Here is a 20,144-nt window from a genome sequence, read left to right as displayed (position 1 = left end):
ATTCAACCACAAAGACCAAGGAGGGCAGCTATTGTAAAAAAACATAAATTAAAAAAAGATTGAATATCCCTTTGAACATTGTGAAGTTATTAAATGCAATTTAGATGGTATATCAATACAATTAGTCACTACAAAGATACAGGTGTCCTTCCAAACTCAGTTGCCAGAGAAGAAGGAAACTGCTAGGGGTTTCACCATGAGGCCAATGGTGACTTTAAAACAGTTAGAGTTTAATGTGTGTGTGTGTCACAGCTATACACACACACACACACACACACACACACACACACACACACACACACACACACACACACACACACACACATATATATAGGAGAAAACTGAGGATGGATCAACAACATTGAAGTTACTTCACAATACTAATCTAATTGACAGAGTGAAAAGAAGGAAGCCTGTACAGAATGAAATATATTCCAAAATATTCATCCTGTTTGCAAAAAGGCACCAAAGTAATATTGCAAAAAATGTGCACAAAGTGTTTTGGATTTGCCCCAAACATTACAACACATTACTGAGTACCACTCCCCATATTTTCCATTGTGGCTTTATCATGTTATGGGTATGCTTGTAATCGTTAAGGACTGGGGAGTTTTTCAGGATCCAGAAGAAACGGAATGGACCTAAGCACAGGCAAAATCCTAGAGGGAAACTTGGTTCAGACTGTTTTCCACCAGACACTAGGAGATGATTTCACCTTTCAGCAGGACAATAAGCTAAAACACAAGGCCAAATCTACAATGGAGTTGCTTACCAAGAAGACAGTGAATGTTCCTGAGTGGCCGAGTTACAGTTTTGACTTAAATCTACTTGAAAATCTATGGCAAGACCTGAAAATGGTTGTCTAGCAATGATCGACAACCAATATGACAGAGCTTGAAGAATTTAGAAAATAAAATTGGCAAAGGTTGCACAATCCAGGTGTGGAAAGCTCTTAGAAAGTGGCGCAGCAGTCTAAGGCACTGCATCTCAGTGCTAGAGGCGTCACTACAGACCCTGGTTCAATTCCGGGCTGGATCACAACCGGCCGTGATCGGGAGTCCCATAGGGCGGCGCACAATTGGCTCAGCGTTGTCCGGGTTAGGGGAGGGTTTGGCCGAGGTAGGCCGTCATTGTAAATAAGAATTTGTTCTTAACTGACTTGCCTAGATAAATAAAGGTTAAATAAAAACTAATATATATATATATATATATACACATATATATATATATATATATATATATACACACACACACACACACACACATGTATACATACATACATTTTTTTTATTACCCAGAAAGACTCACAGCTGTAATCACTGCCAAAGGTGCTTCTACAAAGTATTGACTCCGTGGTGTGAATGCTTATGTAAATGAGACATTTCTGTATATCATTTTAAATACATTTGCAAAACATGTTTTCACTTTGTCATTATGGGGCATTGTGTGTAAATGGGTAGAGCTGGGAATCCCAATTAGGATTTACAGACATTCGTTTTTTCTGCTCGTCTAATATTGTTGTACCCGGAAAGTAAAAATATCAATAATGACCAGAGTTTGCTGGATGCCTTAGGTCTGAGAACATTACATTAGAGATTACATCGGATCAGTAAACTCTTTTGGGGGTGGAGGGTCTTTCTTGCTGAAAGTTCTTCTTCACTCTCTCATTTTATATTTTTAAAAGAGGGAGAACTATGAAAAACTCCTAATTATTGATGTTCACGACTAAAACAGAGATCATGTGGGCTTCAAACTTCTAATCATGGGGAAGACTTGCCTTCTGGCTTTCCATTGGCGCTCCAACTCTCTACAGAAGCCTTTGTAATGTCCAATTTGTGTCCCTTTAAGTGTACCAGGCCCCTCTCAGATTACCATATCTTGTGTAAAATGTCAACAAATTACTTCTATGGCTGAAGGCCAAGAGTGGGAAAGTTTCTGGATAGTTGAGCAAAGTTAGCAAGCTACTTGGGGAATACACAAGCTCAGCCAAAGAGAAATGTGTGTAGAGACTTCAGTGCGTTCAGTACAGTGGCATAGCTGAAGAAAAGAAAGGTCACTAGATCCTTTAAACACCAGCGGTATGGAGGTACTGAAAACAGTATAATCTCACAGTGATTATGTTAATCTATCAATGCCCAACTTTGAGCTCAAGGACTTTGAAAGGGGAAACCAGGGTATCTCTCGTTGGTTCTTAAAGAAAGCGCCTTACCAGGGACTGTACTTATGGAAATAATATTTGATACGGCTCTTTTAGATCTATGGCTGTTTTATTAGAAACAGGGTACAATTAACCTTTCACCTATTTTGCTAGTCATGTATTGACATACAGTAGGCTAAACCATTGACTAAAGCACTGGATAAGTCAGGACTGTGTGGGCTGAGATTCTGGATTTTTAACCCAGTGTGTGCACGTATGTGTGCATGTGCGTGGGAGAGAATGGAAGTGTGTGCGTGGGAGAGAATTGGAAGTGTGTGTGTGTGTGTGTGTGTGTGTGTGTGTGTGTGTGTGTGTGTGTGGTTAGAGTTCGCATCTGCTGACAAGTAAACCTTTCACACCCGGAAAAAATCCATTCTCACATCCAGTCTCTCAGTGTAGACTTCTAGTCTTGGTGATAACTACACCTCCGGAAGATGCAATCATTCTCAGTATGGAGAACATCCATCTCCGACCTAGGATACACCAATGTTCTTTCCATTAAAAAGGTGAGGTGCCTCCCCTTCCTAGCTCTGTTGGCCCTTGCCTAAAAACAGTTTTGCTTTTTGGAGCTTCTCTCTCTTCTCCATGTCTCTCACTCTCTCCCCCATCTCTCAATTTCTTTCTCTCTCAAGCCCTCTTCCCACCGTGGCCCATCTCCAGAGGGAGTGTGTGATGTGGGTTGTGTGCTGTGAGACCAGCCAGTCACCATAAGTGGCCTGAGGAATATTTACTAAGCTACACGCTCAGTAAATATGAATGTGAGCGAGTGAATGTGAGTGAGGCCTCGTTTTAGGGACACCTACACTGTGGTGAGCAGCAGCAGTAAATGTTCTTCCTTCCTTTCCCTGCATGATCTTCTGAACATGACGTCCTGTACCATCTTCAAGTGGCCCCCTCCAGTCGTTAGTACTAATATTAATATTTATAGAAAATGTTATCAACTCCAGAGCTGCACAGAGTTGTGGGGAATTGGCTCCTGAGTGACCTATCCAATAGTTTGTAGCGTTACTCAGAAGAACACAGGCTCTCTTGTCACATTTGATGTGTTGTCAAACATTAGGCGGGGAGAAAAAGCTAATTTCGTGCTCCTTTAGGCTGTCATTAAAGTTCCAACTTTCTCCCTTTTTCCTCCACTGTGTTTGAGAGGCTTATACGCATTCCTAGTGGACCCAGCAGCCGGCAAATCCGTCTGCTTTCCTGTCTGCCGTCCAATTGAGCATCAGCCTGCCTGTTAAAAGTTTAACCGGAGTGAAATGCTGGGAATAGGGGAGAAGGGGAGAGCTGGAGGAGCGGAGAAGAAAATGTGACAACATCCTGTTAGGAGCAGAGCTAGCTTCAGTCTCTAGCTGTGTCTGAAACGGTACCCTTGCCCCCTATTCCCTATATACAGTAGTGCACTACTTTTGACCAGAGCCCTTTTGGATGCAGACTCTCTTCTCACTGTGTCTCGCTCTAATGCTGCCAGCAGGTCTAGGCCGACCCCCAAACTCCCTAGCAGCACTGGGAAAAATAAAGAAATACTGTAGAGCCACTGGACGTTAATCAGGGCGACATGCAACGATTCCCCCCCAAACATCCACTCCTCTCTAAGGGACTGGAGGATTTAGATTACCCCAATTCACTTGACAAGGACGGAGCACATGTAAGACGCACCCCTAGAAACCCACTGTATGCTACAGAACTAATGCACCAAACAGACGGGTGTTCACAACTGGCACAGTACTCACTATTGTGTAGTCCTGCACAAATGTACTACTACATTACGGATTGATATGAAATATCTCAAACACACACACACAAATGTTCAAACAAACCAACACATGAATAAATGGAGAAGTGCACCGCACACAGCCAACTCCCTGGAGAGAGAGAGTTAGGGCGTGCTGGCTTATTGGAGGTGTCTGCTCATTTTTGAGTGCCAGGCAGGTATTGACTGGGGAGTTTCTCAGCCCTTAGTGAGATTGTGATACAGGCTGGCAGCTGCTCTAACTAGCCTCACCACCAGGTTCAGCCTCATCTCCCCCCTCCATACTCTCTAGCGGAGATAAGTGTCTCTGGACCCTCCAGCTGTCATTATAAAGTCATCACCACCACATCGTCCCTCCATACTCAGGCTTCATCAGTGTTTTCCATAAGCGCCAGCTATCAGCTAAAGCCGATAACAGACTCATTGTCTGGCCTCTTGGTACCTGTGTTATTTTTAATTTGCATACTGGTAGACTACTTCTGCTTTCTGGTGATTATCTGCTGATACATTATGAAAACATTTGATGAAGATGTTGAATCCTCACTGCAGGAACAATAGGTAGTGGAGAGAGCCCCCTAATCTGGTCCAAAATATGAAAAAATATTGAAGGTTATAAAAGCATGATACTTACATGGTATTATTAAAGACATAGATATAGGCCTACTGATTTGATTAAAGTGACGACAATGGAGTAGTCAACTACTGCTTTCTGTGTAGCCCATGTTAAACTTCTGCTTAATTTTTCATTTCAATCACACCTGTAGGTCTATTCATGAGTTCCTGCCTTCTAAAAAAAATTGGGGGTGCAAAATCTGGTGGGGGGTCTAGGGGTCCTCCCCCTGAAAATGTTAGCATTTTTAAAACCATTTTCCTGCTATTCAATATTGTTTCTCAAATGGAATTCCATGTTTACTTGAACACAACATTTTGTCTTAGGTTTTTGCCACAATAAACTACATTTCTGACTAGATTTCTAATCTACCGCCTACCCTCAAAATCCCACCCACACTGATTGATTGACAGGTCAAACTGTTGAAGAGATAGTTCACCCAAATACCAAAACGACACATTGGTTTCCTTACCCTATGTGTCCACAGCAGCAGTCAATAAAAAAACATAATTTGAAGAACAAACATAATTGTGGCAAATCATATCTTGCAGTAAAACTAAATAATGCTTTAGTTTCAAGAGAAGACAGGTTTAATGTTAAAAAAAGGTTCTTACTTAGAAGATAGGCCTAGACAATATCCAAAACAACTAACACACTGAATTCACACATTTTAAGTCATTTTAATTGTAAATTCATATCTTTCTTCACAATACCACAACTAATTTTACCAATCTGGGAGGTAAAGTCGTTAAAGTATTCAATAATTTACCTGTGTATTTTGAATGGAATCAATGCATTAGAATGTGCCAGAGGCCACCTAAACAGAGCTTGTTCTGCATGCCCCCACGGACCCCAACAGCCAGGAACTCCCTGGCTGGATACTTTTTCTATTTTGCTGGCTAATCCATTTAATTACAGAAATCACTGCTTCATCCACTGCCACAGTTATTAAAGCATCCATCCCACTGACCCCAAAGCACAGAAAAGCAGAGCCCAGCCCAAAAGGCCTCGGAAGCTGTAAGACTATGACAGCTAACATCACCACTGCTGTATCATTTCCTGCAAGAGCAGAGACACGCTCCCTCTCTCACTCTCTTCAACACGGTCGACCAACAAGGAAATTACTTTGTTCATTAGAAGGATATTAGCCACCCGGGGAACACAGTTTGACAATCAGCAGAAGAGTATATGTGTAATTGGAGATGTTATCAGTGCTCCGACAGGGGGGCTGATAGGAAAAGGAATATTGTAGTGAGCTTGTGAATATTGAGGAGGAGAGGTGAGAATATAACACTTGGGGGAGGGCCTTAGTCTTGTCAATCCCACGTCCCCCGAGGCGTGATTGGAGGAATCCATCGCTGTCATAATAGCTGCTCATGTTTAGAGCCACTGTAGGAATCGTTTAGAATGCTGAAGTCTTAGCGATTACATCCTATGTTGCTCTGTGAAACCTGGCTCAACCATCCTTGTTTTTGGCATAACTGTAGTGGATTATTTTCTCAGGTTGATTCATATTGTATGATGAACATTCCTCCCTGTATTTTCCAGAGGTCTTCCATACATTACCATTGGTGAATTCTATCCAGATCTTATCCCGTCTGAACACAGACAACTCAGTTCTCCCTCCCTCTTCCTCATTTTGCTTCATATTCTCTCCACATCTTTCTCTACTTCTATGTCCCTCCACATCTCAGCACCATCATGTTTTTCTCTCCATGAAATGCATTTCCTCAGCACCTCCCTCCTTTCTCCCTCTCTTTTTCCCTGTTTTCTCCCTCCTCCCTCTGGACAGTGGATGGTATTCTCTCCTCAGACAGGCTCAGCCCTCTGGGTACTGAATTATCCTCTTTAGTTCTTCATCCCATTATCAGACATCCACTTCTAGGTTTTCCTCTCTCTCACCTCTCCTCATTTCTCCTCTGCCGGTCGTGCTGTGTGTGTGATTTAGACCTCTCACACGGGCATGTTGCAATGGCGCCGTTTCACAGCCCTCACAGCCCAGTGTGCTATTCCGCCCTTGGAACTAGGGATGCAAATTTCGGTCAATTTTGCTGCTGACTAACCGACCGTCATTAACCTGTTAGGGCTAGGGGGCAGTATTGACACGGCTGGATAAAAAACTTACCCGATTTAATCTGGTTACTACTCCTGCCCAGTAACTAGAATATGCATATAATTATTGGCTTTGGATAGAAAACACCCTAAAGTTTCTAAAACTGTTTGAATGGTGTCTGTGAGTATAACAGAACTCATATGGCAGGCCAAAACCTGAGAAGATTCCATGCAGGAAGTGGCCTGTCTGACAATTTCTTCCCCTTCTTGATTATCTCTATCCATTACAAAGGATCTCTGCTGTTACATGACACTTCCTACGGCTCCCATGGGCTCTCAGAAGGCGGCAAAAAGCTGAATCGTGGCTTTGCAGGCTCTGGCTGAAAAAAAGTAGCGCGTTTGGGTAGTGGCTGGTTACAGTACTGTGAGACTCAGGCGCGTGCCCGCGTCGACCGAATGCTTTGTTTTCTTTCCTCTGTTTACCTAAACGCAGATTCCCGGTCGGAATATTATCGCTTTTTTACGAGAAAAATTGCATAAAAATGGATTTTAACCTGTTAGGGCTAGGGGGCAGCATTGACACGGCTGGATAAAAAACATACCCGATTTAATCTGGTTACCACTCCTACTCAGTAACTAGAATATGCATATACTTATTACATATGGATAGAAAACACCCTAAAGTTTCTAAAACTGTTTGAATGGTGTCTGTGAGTATAACAGAACTCAAATGGCAGGTCAAAACCTGAGAGATTCCTTTACAGGAAGTGGCCTGTCTGACCATTTGTTGAACTTCTTTTCCATCTCTATCATTTACTAAGGATCTCTGCTCTAACGTGACACTTCCCACGTCGTCCATAGGCGCTCAGAGCCCGGGAAAAAAACTGAATGTCGTCATTCCAGCCCCAGGCTGAAACACATTATCGCCTTTCTCAAGTGGCCGATCAAGAGACACTAGCTTATGCGCGTGACCCCGACCGCCCCCGCCTTTGGGATTTTTTCCTCTGTTTGCCGAAAAGGAGATTCCCTGTCGGAATATTATCGCTTTTCTACGAGAAAAATGTCGTAAAAATAGATTTTAAACAGCGGTTGACATGCTTCGAAGTACGGTAATGGAATATTTAGAATTTTTTTGTCACGAATTGCGCCATGCTCGTGACCCTTATTTACACTTCGGATAGTGTCTTGAACGCACAAACAAAACGCCGTTATTTGGATATAACGATGGATTATTTTGGACCAAACCAACATTTGTTATTGAAGTAGAAGTCCTGGGAGTGCATTCTGACGAAGAACATCAAAGGTAATCAAACTTTTGTAATAGTAAATCGGAGTTTGGTCAGGGCTAAACTTGGTGGGTGTCTAAATGGCTAGCCGTGATGGCTGGGCTATCTACTCAGAATATTGCAAAATGTGCTTTCACCGAAAAGCTATTTTAAAATCGGACACCTCGATTGCACAAAGGAGTTCTGTATCTATAATTCTTAAAATAATTGTTATGTTTTTTTGTGAACGTTTATCGTGAGTAATTTAGTAAATTCACCGGAGGTTTGCGGGGGGTATGCTAGTTCTGAACGTCACATGCTAATGTAAAAAGCTGGTTTTTGATATAAATATGAACTTGATTGAACAAAACATGCATGTATTGTATAACATAATGTCCTAGGTGTGTCATCTGATGAAGATCATCAAAGGTTAGTGCTGCATTTAGCTGTCTTCTGTGTTTTTGTGACATTATATGCTAGCTTGAAAAATGGGTGTCTGATTATTTCTGGCTGGGTACTCTGCTGACATAATCTAATGTTTTGCTTTCGTTGTAAAGCCTTTTTGAAATCGGACAGTGTGGTTAGATTAACGAGAGTCTTGTCTTTAAAATGGTGTAAAATAGTCATATGTTTGAGAAATTGAAGTAATAGCATTTCTAAGGTATTTGAAAATCGCGCCACGGGATTACACTGGCTGTTGCGTAGGTGGGACGATTTCGTCCCCCCTAGCCCAGAGAGGTTAACCGGTCAACAAATGGTTAAAACATTTTCAACCAGTAAAATGAGGTGATCAACAAAATACTATACATGCATACAAGGAACATACATTTTTCATTAAGAGCCTTAACCTTTGTGTTGTCTTAAGGGTAAAAAATGACCTGCCACTATGTTTAACAGCAGAGAAACCAGCCTAAATTATATTTTTTCCAACTTGAAATTTGATGACTTTTCCTAGAGTGACCCCAACATCAGAAAAAGTGAAACATCGCCTTTGTTCATATTTCCATGAAAGCTGTACACCACCAGGGTACAAAGATAGTCTTAGGGTCATTTTTGACCCAGCAGTTATAAAATAATTTACACACCACAGACACACAGAGAAATTGAGATTATGTATGCTACTGATTGGACTCAGCCAGGAGCTCCTGAAAAGGAAGATCACCATGGCTGGCACAGTTAGAAAGAACAAGCTTGAGCTCCCCCCTGCACTCCTCACAACAAGGGGGAAGAGAGGCCTTCAAAGTTTGCCTTCACCCCCACCCTAGTTTCTTACCTCCCAAAGAGGAACATGAATGTGGTCCCTCGGGGGGGCCACGGGGGGCCAGTACAAAAAAAAAAAAAATGCATGAAAAATGTATGAAATGTATGCATTCACTACTGTAAGTCGCTCTGGATAAGAGCGTCTGCTAAATGACTAAAATGTAAATGTAATGTAAATGTCCTCCTGAGCACACTGCACAAAACGGTGAAAACATGTGAAAAATACATCTGCAAAGTCCATGCACACACACTTGCATACTGTCCTACATGTGCTAATTAGAGTTGATTGATTTATGTTCTTCATGTTTTTGTTTTGTATCTATTATCCTATCTTAGTTTATTCTTATTTATTGTTGTTTATACACCTTGTTGGTGGGGGCAATAGTTAAACAAATGGGAGAAAACTAGTATTTTGTAGATTAAATCCTCATTGTACAGTATAAGAATATATCACTATGTTGCCAAAAAAGTTTAAGACTGTTCTTGTTTCCCTTCAATAAAATGCATTCAAAACTACTTTCTGCACATTTCTGCTACTTTCTTAGGCTATACAAGTGCTATTTCTTGCAAAAAAAATTGTTTACAGCTATGCAGTACCTTTAGCACTAATAATAATAATAATAATAATAATCCTCTACTTTAGTAAAGAAAACAATTATGACAGGTGTGTTGTAATAAAAACGAGTGGTGTCCACTGATTAAATGCAGTCTTTCTGCATTGTGAAGAGGGAAAACCCAGATATTCACAAAGTTTGTGATGAATGACAGGTTGTTTCTTCATACAAAATAGATTTGGGGTTTAAAATTCAATTAAGCTGCTTTATTTTAGGGGTTTAGTGATGGTGGGTCATTTTTTACCCTTAGGACAAGGGGAGTATACAGAATGTTAAGACTACACAAGGGTTAATGGAAACATGAAATAATAGCAAGCCTATTGTCTTACTGTCAAAATACTTTACCCTGTTATTGAACCTGCAATGAAGCAGCTGATAAATTGTAAGTTTCAAACATTTGCCAAAATGCAATTTGTGGGAAAACGCCGTGCTAAACAGCACACCTAATGAGAGCAGTTCCATATGTGACAGAGATCAACATCTCTGTTAGAAAACAGGGGGAATCTAATAGCAGCAACTAGGATGGGTTGCTAATATGACTAGGATTGTGCCTAAATTGGCAACTGGACAATGAAAGAAAGTTGATATGAAAACCAATAGAAGGGGAGAGAGCAGTAATGTCCTTCACGTTTCTATGGTTGGATTTGGCTATGCTACTTTGAAGCAAGGTAAGACATGCCTCATGTAAAGTAAAATGTTCAGGTTTCAAACAACTATACTGCCTTGAGCACACATTGAAAAGTGGTGGTGATAGCCTGCCTACAGTACCGCTGACTATAGCCAGAGATACTGTATACAACAATGAGATGGTCTTGACTCCGCCCTAATAATAGCAGTCTTTGTCCCAAAGGCAGGAAGGCAGGCAGTCTTTTTTTATTTAACTAGGCAAGTCAGTTAAGAACAAATTCTTATTTACAATGACGGCCGACCACAGCCAAACCCGGACGATGCTGGACCAATTGTGTGCCGCCCTATGGGACTCCCAATCATGGCCGGATGTGATACAGCCTGGGTCTACTTATAGCACTCGAATGGAAGGCATTCTTTAATTACGAGTTGAGATTGAGAAATTAAAATAGTAGCTATTTTTACATTGTGGCCATCAAAACAGTTAACACGCAATTGCATTTCTAATTGTTATTTGTTGCGCAATGACTGGGCTTCTAAAATAACGTTTCGCTCCAGTAACAAGCTAGAGCGAAACTAGGCTCTGTATGCTGTGCGCATGTGTTAAATAAGATTCATGGCGACTAACGAAAATACACAGGCGGCAATTTAATTCCATTAAATTATGTAAATTAACTTATAGATCGCTAAGCATGACCGGTCAAATGTATTTTGGGAGGCTAACAGATTAACGGTTAACATCCCTACTGGGAATCAATCATATAAAGACATGACCTACATGCTGAAAAACAACTAACTAACAGGCTGCAAACTGAGGAGGGAAGGAAAGGGAGCTGTCGACCATGGGATGGCATCCACATTTATGATCGAATGATCTATTAAATCTGTAGTAACAAATAATCTTATTACCTTATCAATTAATTTATCCTCCCCTGCAGGACTGTTGTGACAGGAAAACAAAGTGCCAACAGCTAGCCTAGCAGGTCTGTAGTGTATTACAGAGAAACAAAGCACTGAAGGCTAGCAGGTCTGTAGTGTAGCAATTGATTAGCAGGCCTGGGGATCAAAGCCTGTTTAAATTTGCAGCTTGGGGTCTGAGGGACAACCAGGTGCCCAAACAAACCTGAACTCAGCTGCCCCTTCAATCGCTATGGCAACTGCTCTCTGAGCTGACCATAGCATAGTAGGGTGGGGGCGGAGGGAGAAATGCTCCCTGGAAGACTTCCTGGATTCTACTGTGTGAGGGTAATACAATGTGAGACCTGCTGTGCTGTCTAGGGTTGTTGGAAGGGCAGGCAGGTGTCCATATGATGTCTCCGTTACTCTCATCCCACAATGCAACAAGGGTACCGTACTTTGCGATGTCACCATGCATCAACCTATCCGATCTGTGAAGCAGAGTGAACGAGGAGTGAAGAGAGGGAGCAAGTTTTTGGAATAAGATGCAGCCCTGGTTGCATAATATCCTCAGTTGTGGGCTCTCCTGGGCTTGGTTAAAGAACACTCAACATCCAGGCAATGCAAGTAGACATGCACTTACACAAAGACAGCCACTGCATAAGGAGTCATTGCATGAATGAGTTAGCAGATCCTAAGTGCACTGGAAACACTGTCGATATTGACTCTAGCTGGATTGGTAGTGTTGGCAATCAAATGTCACCACATAAAATAAAAAAATCACTTTAATAAAATAACATCTCCTTATATGGCCACATTAATGCTGTAAATGTTTATAAAACATGAGAAGGTTGTTGACATTGTTGTGTGTATTATGTCTGCCTGGCCCTGCAGAGGGACTGTCAGTCCAGTTAACAGCTAATATCAACGTAACCTGACCCTGTGCTCCCTGGAGAGCAGTTTCCTGTAAACACCAGAGTAGGTCAGTGTGTTTAAAGATCAGAGGCTTGTCCGTCTGTTCTCCATCCAGCCACAGTAAACAGGACGGCCCTCGCTGCTCTGCACTTTGTGACCGATGGCTGACCTTGAATACAGGTCAAACGCTTTCCAACTCAATCAATGCTCAGTTGATGGGACTGACAGTGATTATGATTCCCTGTTATGCGAGTAGGCAAGGCACTCAGTCAGGGATATGAGCCTATAGTGGCATTCAGCAACCCACTGGTAGGATAAACCACTATAACCACAACATCCACCACAAGGTAAGGACTATGCACACAGACAACTGTAGTGTGGTAAGACTGTTGTTGTCCTTACCTGGCTCTGTGTCATAGAGCCACAGACGGAGTGTTGCAGCACTGAGTTTACAGTGCTGCAGGGTGTGGCTCTGGCTCAGGCTCAGTGATACTGTTGATAACATATCTGTTCCAGTAACACGTGTTACACGTTTTGTTTTTCCCGTTTATGTTTTGAGGTTGGACTTCAGCACATACAGCTCGTTAGCAAGTAGGAAGCACTGATTGGTGTCATCTCATTAGTCAGTATGTGTTACACCTGTGCTGGTTGCCGTCTCGTTAGTCAGAAGGGGTTTCACCTGTACTGGCCCAGGTTCTATTTAAGAGTGGCTGGCCTAGTGCTCAAGTTGTCTTGAGAGATGTGGAGGGTCAACACCTTTAGTTGGCTCTCCATATTTGATTTCACGAAAAGCATTCCTTTGTCTGATCTTCCCTGTTTTCGTTTTGCTCCACCATTTTGGTTTGCTTCCTTTCTTTAAGTTTGGTGTGTATTATTATTATTATGTTTGCCTCTTCTTGGGCAAATTCAGTGGGTGTTCATGGTGGATGTCTTAGGTTTTAGTTGTTGTTGCTAGCCAACTTCCAGTGCTGGCTTTCAGAAACCCTCCTAAAACTCCACCAGTTACATTTTGGTAGTCAGTGACTCATTTCCCCCTACTGTTTGAGCAATATCCTATTATTTTTTTTTGCTTGGGAACGTAAGACAGCAATCCAACCCTGTAAACTCTGCTACTGCTGGACTGCATCCCATATGAGCATAGGTAGGTTATCATCAGTATCACTGAACTGCAGCCCAGTCTACTGCCAGACAGAGTAGCCTGTAATAGTGCGCCTGTTAGAGTGTATTCTCCAAGCCTGTGGCATCATTCAGAGTGTATTCTCCAAGCCTGTGGCATCATTGAGAGTGTATTTTCCAAGTTTGACACGGTGTAACCTCGTCAGGAACCAGGCTTCCCTAATCGGAAATCCTGGTGAAATCAATGGCAGAAAGTAGCTAAAAAGGGGTGGAAACCCGGTGCAAATCAGTTACGCCTTGCAACACGTCAAACCAATCAAATGCTTGCTTAGACAGAACTCCCTATAACACCACTTCTACGGGCATGTGAGGGAGGGTACTTGAAATGTAACACCCAATAACAATCTAGCCACTGGAAGCCATTCTAGCCGTTTTGGCTTTTTCAAAATTCTTCAGACCTCCGAAGGAAGCGTGATAACATGATTTCGGGAGGCTACCTCAGCTGTAACCCCTTAACCCAGCATGACATCTACTCTATTACCCCTTAGCCCAGCATGACTTTCACTCTGTTACCCCTTAAAACTAGAGGTCGACCGATTAATCGGAATGGCCGATTAATTAGGGCCGATTTCAAGTTTTCATAATCGGAAATCGGTATTTTTAGACACCGATTTGCAGATTTATTTTTTTTTTTTACATATTTTTTTATTTAACTATGCAAGTCAGTTAAGAACACATTCTTATTTTCAATGACGGCCTAGGAACGGTGGGTTAACTGCCTGGCAGAATGACAGATTTTTACCTTGTCAGCTCGGGGATTCGTTTTTGCAACCTTCCGGTTACTAGTGTAACCGATGTGAAATGGCTAGTTGGTTAGCGGGGGTGCGCGCTAATAGCGTTTCAATCGGGTGACGTCACTCGCTCTGAGACCTGATGTAGTTGTTCCCCTTGCTCTGCAAGGGCCGCGGCTTTTGAGGCGCGATGGGTAACGATGCTTCGTGGAGAGTCAGTTGTTGATGTGTGCAGAGGGTCCCTGGTTCAAGCCCAGGTTGGGGCGAGGAGAGGGATAGAAGCTATACTGTTACATTGATGCTGTTGACCAGGATCACTGGTTGCTGCGGAAAAGGAGGAGGTCAAAAGGGGGGTGAGTGTAACCGATGTCAAATGGCTAGTTAGTTAGCGGTGGTGCGCGCTAATAGCGTTTCAATTGGGTGACGTCACTCGCTCTGAGACCTGAAGTAGTTGTTCCCCTTGCTCTGCAAGGGCCGCGGCTTTTGTGGCGCGATGGGTAACGATGCTTCGTGGAGTGTCAGTTGTTGATGTGTGCAGGTTGGGGCGAGGAGAGGGACGGAACACTAGTCCAACGCTCTAACCACCTGCCTTACATTGCGCTCCACGAGGAGCCTGCGTGGCAGGCTGACTACCTGTTACGCGAGGGCAGCAAAAAGCCAAGGTAAGTTGCTAGCAATCAATCTTAAACAATCAATCTTAACATAATCACTAGTTAACTACATGGTTGATGATATTACTAGTTTATCTAGCGTGTCCTGCTTTGCATATAATCGATGCGGTGCCTGTTAATTTCTCATTGAATCACAGCCTACTTCGACAAACGGGTGATGATTTAACAAGCGCATTTGCGAACAAAGCACTGTCGTTGCACCAATGTACCTAACCATAAACATCAATGCCTTTCTTTAAAATCAATACACAAGTACATATTTTTAAACCTGAATATTTTGTTAATATTGCCTGCTAACATGAATTTCTTATAACTAGGGAAATTGTGTCACTTCTCTTGCGTTCCGTACAAGCAGTCAGGGTATATGCAGCAGTTTGGGCCGCCTGGCTCATTGAGAACTGTGTGAAGTCCATTTATTCCTAACAAAGGCCAGAATTGTACATAATTATGACATAACATTGAAGGTTGTACAATGTAACAGCAATATTTAGACTTAGGGATGCCATCCGTTAGATAAAATACGGAACGGTTCCGTATTTCACTGAAAGAATAAACGTTTTGTTTTCAAAATGATAGTTTCCGGATTCGACCATTTTAATGACCAAAGGCTCGTATTTCTGGGTGTTATTATGTTATAATTAAGTCTATGATTTGATAGAGCAGTCTGACTGAGCGATGGTAGGCACCAGCTGGCTCGTAAGCATTCATTCAAACAGCACTTTCATGCGTTTGCGAGCAGCTCTTCGCAATGCTTCAAGCATTGTGCTGTTTATGACTTCAAGCCTATCAACTCCTGAGATTAGGCTGGTGTAACCCATGTGAAATGGCTAGCTAGTTAGCGGGGTGCGCGCTAATAGCGTTTCAAACGTCACTCGCTCTGAGACTTGGAGTAGTTGTTCCCCTTGCTCTGCATGGGGAACAACATTTACACACAATACCCCATATGAGTTTGCTAAAAGGCACCTAAAGATTCTCAGACCATGAGAAGCAAGATTATCTGGTCTGATGAAAGCAAGATTTAACACTTTGGCCTGAATGCCAAGTGTCAAGTCTGGAGGAAACCTGGCACCATCACTACGGTGAAGCATGGTGGTGGCAGCATCATGCTGTGGGGATGTTTTTCAGTGGCAGGGACTGGGAGACTAGTCAGGATTGAGGAAAAGATAAACGGAGCAAAGTACAGAGAGATCCTTGATGAATACCTGCTCCAGAGCACTCAGGACCTCAGACTGGGGCAAAGGTTCACCTTCCAACATGACAACGACGCTAAGCACACAGCCAAGACAATGCAGGAGTGGCTTCGGGACAAGTCTCTGAATGTCCTTGAGTGGCCCAGCCAGAGCCCGGACTTGAATCCGATCAAACATCTCTGGAGAGACCTGAAAATAGCTGTGCAGCGACGCTCCACATCCAACCTGACAGAGCTTGAGAGGATCTCTAGAGAAGAATGGGAGAAACTCCTCAAATACAGGTGTGCCAGGCTTGTAGCGTCATACCCAAGAAGACTCGAGGCTGTAATTGTTGCCAAAGGTGCTTCAACAAAGTACTGAGTAAAGGGTATGAATACTTAAATGTATTTCAGTTTTTATTTTTACTAAATTTACAAAAAATTATAAAAACCTGTTTTTGCTTTGTCATTATGGGGTATTGTGTGTAGATTGAGGATTAAAAATAAAAACTGTTTTAGAATACGGCTGTAACGTAACAAAATGTGGAAAAAGTCAAGGGGTTTAAAAACTTTCCTGAAGGCACTGTACTTCAATTCATTTTTTCAACTGGTACCGGGGGACCTTCAGACGAGTCTTGTGAGATCTGTGTGCGTCCTAGAGCAAAACAACAGACATGTTCGTGAAAGTCTCACGACTCTTAGTGTGTAGCCAAAACTGATCGGACGTTACAGACAGAAGTTGGCAGATCGTCTGTACCGACTTCAGATGAGCCCCTAGCTTAAACTGACTGATTTCTCTAGCTTCTCTAGCTTAAACTGACTGATTTTGATGGGGATTGTTTTAATTATGCCAATTAGATTTCCGCAGGAGCGTGGACATCGTCTCTAGGGGGCTAACCCAGCATGACTTTAACTCTGTTACCCCTTAACCCCCCGTATGCGGGACGGACATCCAGTGAAAAATCCTATCGCCATTAGCATAACAAAATGTAATATATATTTTTTTTCAAATATAGGACTATGTTATATCGTTTTATAGATACACCTCTCCTGAATCAAACCACGTTGTCCGATTTCAAAAAGGCTTTACAGCAAAAGCAAAACATTAGATTATGTTAGAGGAGTATATCGTAAAAGTAGCCACATAGCCATTTTCCGACCAACCACATGCATCACAAATAACCAAAAAACAGCTAAATGCAGCACTAACCTTTGACAATCTTCATCAGATGACACTCTCAGGACATCATGTTACACAATACATGCATTCTTTTGTTCGATAAAGTTCATATTTATATATAAAAACAGCATTTTACATCGGCGCGTGACGTTGACTAACTATTTTCCCTCATGCATCCGGTGAAACAGCGCTACAATTTACTAAATTACTATTCGAAAACATTTTAAAAATGTAATATTGTCATTCTAAGATTTATAGATGAATATCTCTTGAAAGCACCTGTAATGCCAGATTTAAAAATAACTTTACTGGGTAATCACACTTTGCGATAAAAGGGGATGCGATACTCAGAAAAATAGGCTACCGTTACAGGTCAGCGCCATCTTGGAACAATCGCATATCAAATCTACTCTTGTATACTATTGTCAATAATCCCTTACCTTTGATTATCTTCCTCAGAAAGCACTTCCAGGAATCCCAGGTCCACAACAAATGTATTTTCGTTCGAAAAAGTTAATCCTTTACGTCCCAATAGCTTGTTCTTGTTAGCGCGTTCTGAAGGCTGCTCCAAAACTTCCATCGGCTGCGGGACTCCTCTTTCAATAAAAAGCATTTTTTTTTTTATTTAGGTTCGTTCAAACATGTCAAACGTTGTATAACATAAATCTTTAGGGCCTTTTTCAACCAGAGCTCCAATAAGATTCAAGGGGGACGATTGCATTGTCTTTCAAAACGTTTCGAAAGGGGAGGGTAGCCAGGGGCGCCGGCGTCATAATGGTGATGGCCCTCCTCATGTGACCACTTTCCACAGCGTCTCATTCAGTCAGTTTTCACAGAAGGAGACTCAAACCACTTTGTAAAGACTGGGGACATCTAGTGGAAGCAATAGGAAGTGCTCAATGAACCATTGCTCACGGTGTGATTAATAGGCAAAGTGATGAAGTTGAGTCCGCAATTCAGAATTCCACATCCTGTTACGATCGGTCTCGGGGTTTTGACTGCCATATGAGTTCTGTTATACTCACAGACACCATCCAAACAGTTTTAGAAACTTTAGGGTGTTTTCTATCCACAAGCATTAATTATATGCATATCCTAGCTTCTGAGTTTGAGTATGAGGCCGTTTAAAATGGGCACACATTTTTTTCAAAAATCACTGTAGCGCCCCCTATCCTAGGCGACCGTCAAGAGTTAACTCAGCATGATGTCAACTCTGTTACCACTTCACTCCGTTACCTCCATCTGAACACACTGCTGTATTGTTAGCTCAATCTCCGCTCCACACTCTCTCACCCCAGCCTCAACTGAAATGTGCTCCATTACAAGGACAGGCGTTTGTTATTATCCCTGCGTGAACCATTCCGTGTTCAAAACTTTTACTATCTACTGTGAACATCAGCTCTTAGGTTTCTACACAACACTAACAGGGTTATCTGACAGAGACTGGTGCCACGAGGACAATGGACACCCAATCCTCTTGTTAGAAATCCAGGCCTGTACCACTATCATAGCGGGCGAACCTTAGATAGGCTTGGGTTAGCACAAACACACAGAGATCATTCCCCTTTCTTTGACATGTGAAGGCACAGTAGAGACAGACAGTAGAGATGGCGCATTGTGAGAATATATGAGACGCTGTGAGGAGGGGGGCTCTAGGGAGGGAAGCACAGATATCACAGAGTCTGAAAGCCTCTTCCAACATGTTCCCTCTGATAGACACACCAAATAAACAACTGACACACACACACTGACAGAAGGATCAATATAGCCTAGTAGTCCTGTCTGTAGAGCCTCTCAAAATCAGACAGATAGAGGGAGAGAGGAGCAAGATACAAAAGCAGAGAGAGAGAGAGGGAGAGAGAGACTCATCAATAATGTGGTTTAGTGAGAAGTGTGAGCTGATGGTGCTCATCAGTGTGGGGTTCTGCCTCTCCTCCACTTTGTTTTCTGGCCAACGAACATGAGATCACTACCCAGTGCAGATATATATCCAGCAGCCATCCCAAAGAACCAGACTGACCACACCACAGTGCTGCAGCTCATTCACCATTTAACAGCAGCTCATCAAACACCACAAGAGCTTATGGACAATTTGCTTCACTGGACATTCTCATTTTCCCATACAGAAAACGCATACATACACATTACACACGCCACAAATGAGCCGCAGTCCAAGTTGTCTGATCTGCTTTATCTCAGAAAGCAGCTGCAAAGCTGAACAGCAACAACCCAGAAACAGAGACAGACTGGGTTGGTTGGATGGGATCCACTGTTAATGGATGATCCGGCCAAGCATGAACATGTACAGTATTTCTGAGGGAGGGTGTGCACATACGGAGAGGAAAGGTGAATTTACGTGTGTGTGGTTCAGAATAACACCATGGCACTTACCAAAGATATTGGTGGAATGTCCTTTCTTTGCGAGAGGTTTCAACTCGTTGTGTCCCCATCCGTACTGTCTGTAGCTGTCCCACGCATGCTTCATCATCTACAACACACACACACACACACACACACACACACACACAGGCTTTAGACACATCTGCAATACAGCAACATAACGTGAGTCTTGACTCTTGTTCTACCTGGAATAGAAACGCAGAGCACTTAGAGAAAGACAATCAAGGCATTTTGTTTTGTCTGCTACAACACCATGAACCTATCTTGAACTATAGACTCTAAAGGGAGAACCTTACAAGAGGCTTGTCACATACATTTTATTTTATAAATGGCTCATACATACAGTCCTGCACGTAACATCTTGACAGCACAAACAATCCTTTTTTCACCATCATTTCAGCCTCGACACTGGAGAGAGAATGGCACCTAGGCCTTTGTTCTGGAAAATGATGCAACTGAGATTGACATCCCCGTGCCCCCTCAGCCCCTTAACCCCCCCCCCCAAGCTCTTTACACACCCCAAGCCCCAGCCCCTGGTGTGACCATAACCCTGTCAGTTCCTCTGTCACTCAGTTTCTAGGTCAATGGCCAGCAGGTCCCTCACCACACATCTCACACCATGGCTGGGTGGACG

General features: G+C 42.6%; 1 protein-coding gene across 2 annotated transcripts in view; it reads right to left on the bottom strand.

Moving 5' to 3' along the window:
• Positions 1–20,144, bottom strand: part of LOC106582087 (mannosyl-oligosaccharide 1,2-alpha-mannosidase IB) — a 140,862-nt gene that overhangs the window by 57,390 nt on the left and 63,328 nt on the right. For both annotated transcript variants that reach the window (XM_014164819.2, XM_014164820.2), the window contains exon 5: positions 19,502–19,598. In XM_014164819.2, coding sequence (XP_014020294.1) covers positions 19,502–19,598 — 97 coding nt within the window. The remainder of the gene's footprint in view (positions 1–19,501; positions 19,599–20,144) is intronic.

This window comes from Salmo salar, chromosome ssa21 (assembly GCF_905237065.1).
Source record: "Salmo salar chromosome ssa21, Ssal_v3.1, whole genome shotgun sequence".
In the NCBI taxonomy this organism is placed as follows: Eukaryota; Metazoa; Chordata; class Actinopteri; order Salmoniformes; family Salmonidae; genus Salmo; species Salmo salar.
Note: the sequence above shows the minus strand (reverse complement) of the source record. Positions and strands in the feature narration are given on the sequence as shown.